The sequence below is a fragment of the Hesperophylax consimilis genome, chromosome 4 (assembly GCF_061612785.1).
Source record: "Hesperophylax consimilis isolate HC1 chromosome 4, BYU_Hcon_1.0, whole genome shotgun sequence".
NCBI lineage: Eukaryota > Metazoa > Arthropoda > Insecta > Trichoptera > Limnephilidae > Hesperophylax > Hesperophylax consimilis.
This window is the reverse complement of record NC_142839.1, coordinates 43127947-43132592: the sequence shown is the minus strand read 5'-3', so window position 1 is coordinate 43132592 and position 4646 is coordinate 43127947. Positions and strand designations below refer to the sequence as shown.

The 4646-nt window shown below is 40.9% G+C and overlaps 1 protein-coding gene across 1 annotated transcript; it reads left to right on the top strand.

The window, feature by feature from the left end:
* The first annotated feature begins 423 nt into the window (after positions 1 to 423).
* Positions 424 to 4141, top strand: LOC149424758 (uncharacterized). The gene is made up of 2 exons (XM_089631492.1): positions 424 to 758; positions 2257 to 4141. The coding sequence occupies exons 1-2, from the start codon at positions 623 to 625 to the stop codon at positions 3462 to 3464; spliced, it is 1344 nt and encodes a 447-aa protein (XP_089487618.1). The 5' UTR covers positions 424 to 622; the 3' UTR covers positions 3465 to 4141.
* Positions 4142 to 4646: the final 505 nt, after the last annotated feature.

Here is a 4646-nt window from a genome sequence, read left to right as displayed (position 1 = left end):
TCCAGTAAAAAATGAATATATTGTAGTAATATTTGCTAGAGTTAAAATCATCCCTTAGATAAAATGTCGAATGTATCGAGTATCGACACGTAATTCGATGTAGGTAGGGGCAGGCTGTATAGCTAAGAGCTACACGCTACGAGCTTTGCCGACGAGCGTCGCTCCCGCCAATTGTGCGAGGAATGGTTCTGCATATCGCACCAGCCACCTGCGCACCCCTTCTTCCTCCACCCCTCGCCGGACCACTCAGGCCGCGCCTTCCATTCACAAAGCAACGGCAGGTCTCCCCGCGATTGGCTCCGAGAGCTGGCCAGCCGGCGCCTGATTGGCCAGCCCGCACGTGCTTGTAGCGCCGGAGCCGGCAGCGGGAGGGGTATATAACGGAACCGCTTTCTACAGACAGACCATAACTGGATACGTCGTCGTTCGCGAAGGTTGTTCTTTCAGCCCAGTGCTTGCGAGCTTTATTGAGAATTATTGGATTGTGTTATTGTGATCATTACCGTGTTGTGGATTTTACGCCGATTTGGTTTTTTGTGAACTCGCCGCATTATATTGTGGTTAGAGTTGTCTTCGCAGTGAATTCGGAGATTTTAAGTGTTTTGGAGTTTTGATTGAAGTGATGTTAGTGGAAGAAGTGAGGTTGTCCCGCAGCATCATGCAGAGAAACTACAGCCACTGTCCGTTGAAGAAGAGGCCTGTGCCTCTTTCTGCGAGGGAAGAGCGCCCGCCTGCCGTCACATACAAATATGAACAAGGTATGTTGATTTTATCGAAATACACATATTGTCTTCGCAACTTCAAAAAGTTCAAATAATTTTTTTTTGGAAATTTAAATAATTTTTACAAAATTAAATATTTTTCAAAAATTAAATATTTCTCACAAAATTAAATGTAGTTAAAAAACAAGACTGATGATTTAAATGATCAGCCTTCGAATTACAAAATAAAGTGGAATTTTTTAAATAATTTTAATTTAATGAAAACAGTTCATGTCGTGTAATTATTTGAAATAATTTATTTAATAATAATTATATTTTATTTTTAAGTTTCCCAAAAAATAATGAAAATCTTATACATTCCCTAAGTACTGCGGTTAAATATTCACGTTTTAAGTTATTTGCAAATAATGATTCCGACGATAAGGCAGACTAGAAACTTTTTGCTTTCGTTTTCGTTTGATCACAATATCGTTGGCACAAAGTTAATTCAACACATTTACTTACTTTCCACGGATGTGTATTATTTTTTACCACTTTATTAATTGCACCCATAAAACTATTAATAAATAAGAAATTAACAAAAAATATATTATTTCTCAACGGGTATAGACATTAGTAATAATAATAATATTTTGATGATTCTTATATAGCCTTTTTTGTGCAAAATCACCTAAAAGTAACCACGAAAATGCATTAAAATATCTGATAGGTACTTTTTGTAAAAAAATAAATTCTGGGTATGTAAGAAAAGATTAGGCACATAATAATAATATTGGAACATTTTTATAGCGCCGCTTTTGTGAGTTATCACCTCAGGGGCGCTCACATATTATAAAAAAAAACATTTTCGTAAATGTAGAAAATGTAGAACTTTTAATGACTTGTAATGTTTTTATTGGAAAAAATAATAAACACATAACAAGTCAGTAAAACTCCAGGATATTCACCAAAGTTGTATTTAAATCAAAAAAATATATCAGATTTATAACGAAAATCAAACTTTATTTACAATTTCAACAAAAATGTTTTCCTAAATAAATAACATGCTTATCTTATTATGTACCTACATCATCATTATTTAAACACATTTACTTAATTTTAAATAAATAACACTGCACAAAAAAATTATTTGTTTAATTCAAAGCGCTTATACGAAGGTTTTTTTAAGCAAGTGTATATAATTAGTGAATGTTAATTATTGCTAATGAGCGCTACACGGATTTGTCGGTCCAGCGGCGGCTATGGAATCTGTAATCTCCTGTCAGGGGACTAGCGCCGGAGCAGGTTGCCGGGGGCGCCACTCAAACATTATCTCCGCCTTCCAACCAACCAACGTCTTTACTTCTTGTGCAAATACTGTAGCACGCAGCGCTGCATATTGCCTGTTTACCGTTAGGGTGGTCTTAGTTAACATCTGAATATTCACTTCATTAGGTAGGTTAAACGATAGATTGAACTAGGTATGATTGCATTTCTGTATTTTCACATACAAACATCAGTAAAAATAACTAATTTTTGTTTCTTTTGTTCACAGAAATAGATGACAATGAACCTGAAAACTTGAGCACCAAGCCGGAGGATCTGTCTCGTACTGGAAACTACCCCAATAAGGCTTCTTCTCCCGCTGTTGGTGCCGCCCCAGCGCCTTCCCCGCCCCGTTACTGGTACTCCATGCCAGCACAGTCTCCTGTCGCCACCCATCTGCAGCCCCATGTGCCCGCCCATGTCACCTCGGCGCCGCTGTCACCCTACTTGCCAACTCATCTCCCGGCGCAACTGCCCGCACATCTGTCGGCTCATCTGTCGGCGCACCTCCCCGCCCATCTGCCAACACACCTGCCAGCCCACCTCCAGACTCACCTCCCAGCCCATTTCCCGGCACAGCTGCCACCCTACCCATCCCGCCCAGTACCCCTGGAGCCGCTAAACCTCAACTCACCCACCGAGCAGTACTGCTCCTGGCCTCGTCCATCCCCGCCCTACACTACATACCTGCCCACGGGATACCCCGAGTCCTACAACGGTCTGTCTCCGCGCACCGCCTGCTCTCCTCCCACTCACTCCCACCACTCGCACTCCTCTCACTCGCTTCACTCTCCGCACTCCCCACCCGCCCTGTCGCCCGTGTCCCTGTCTTCGGGGCCCACTTCTCCCGGAGCGGGAGAGCTGTCCCCGCCCGGCAGCGTCAGCTCTGACTCCGGAATCTCAGCCGGATCTGCTCCTCGCCGTCGTCGCGAGAGCGCCGCCCGCTACCAGTGCCCCGACTGCGGCAAGTCATACTCCACCTACTCCGGCCTCAGCAAGCACAGTCAGTTCCACTGCGCGGCCGCCGAGGGCAATCTGGCTAAGAAATCCTTCAGCTGCAAGTACTGCTCCAAGGTGTACACTTCCCTGGGCGCGCTAAAGATGCACATCCGCACGCATACTTTGCCCTGCAAGTGTCACTTGTGCGGCAAGGCCTTCTCGCGGCCATGGCTGCTGCAGGGGCACATCCGCACGCACACCGGCGAAAAGCCCTTCTCGTGCCACCACTGCCGGCGTGCCTTCGCCGATCGCTCCAACCTGCGCGCGCATCTGCAGACCCACTCCGAGGTGAAGAAGTACTCGTGCGTTTCCTGCAGCAAGACCTTCTCACGCATGTCTCTGCTGAGTAAGCACCTGGAGGGCGGCTGCCCCGGCTACTGTCCATCGGGAGCCCCCCCACCCTACGAGTACAGGTCCGAGGAAATGGCTGCTTATTGATACCTCGGGATTTGGGACTTATCCCGCTAACTACTGTGCCTTAGATATTTATTTTATCGAAAAGACTGACAAAAAGGGTCCATATTCCACTTGGAAGTTTAACTTCCTCTCATTGAAAAAAATACTTACGAAAAAAATACATCAATACATTTATGTACGGAATTAAAGAATTATTTTGTAATATGCCGAAAATTTGCCATAGAGGAATAAATTCTCGCTTAACAGATCTTGCCCAATTCCAACAATGTATATAAAATATTATCTTTAACGATTGCATCCTATATTATAATATATTCTATTTTTAAGACGATCAGATTACCCGTAATTTAAGTTATTAGATTTGTATAAGTATTTTGTTTGTACTTCGAGCAGTGCGATAGGGGCTGTATGCTAGTCACGAGGGTTCTATACTTTTATATTAAACGTTTGTACAGATCTCGCGGAAACGTAAGAATTAAGGCAGTTTAATCAACCCGACTTCTTTAATCGTGTTTCATAGAATTAATAATGTAGCCATGTACAGAGTGCCTTAACAGATAAAGTAATTAATATATTTTTATAGACTTTATTCTTAGAACATATTATTATATACCTAATATAAAAACCTTTCCCGAGGCTGGGACAATTCCGAATCGTGTTTATACCATTCATTGTAAAAATATGTCAAAGAAATCTAAAAGACAATGAAAAATACAAAAAAAATAAACAATGATACTAATTAATTTTTCTTTTCATTAATCATGTTCTTATTTCAACATCCTACTTCCAGTGTACACATACACTAAAATTACTTTATTGATCATTACTCATAACCATAACATAGTAGATAATATGTTATGTACCTATTAACTATCTGTTACGAGTTTGTTATTATCTATGTTATTGAAAAAGTTATTCACAATTGCCATAGTTATCGACAGTTAAAGTACAATATGGAAAGACGAGAGAAAAAAGATTATAAAGTAAACAAGACAAAAGGGTATACATTGGTATTAAGTTAGTGAAAGAAACTAAAACAAAATCCTGACAACTTCAATATTGTTCCATATTGAGTTTTGAACAAGAAATTGTTAAATAAGCAATATTAGATTGAATCATAACTTACATTACGTAAAACTATAGTCAGTCACAAGTCACAAGTCACAATGAGTGATCAAATAAAATAATTATTTTGAACACTAA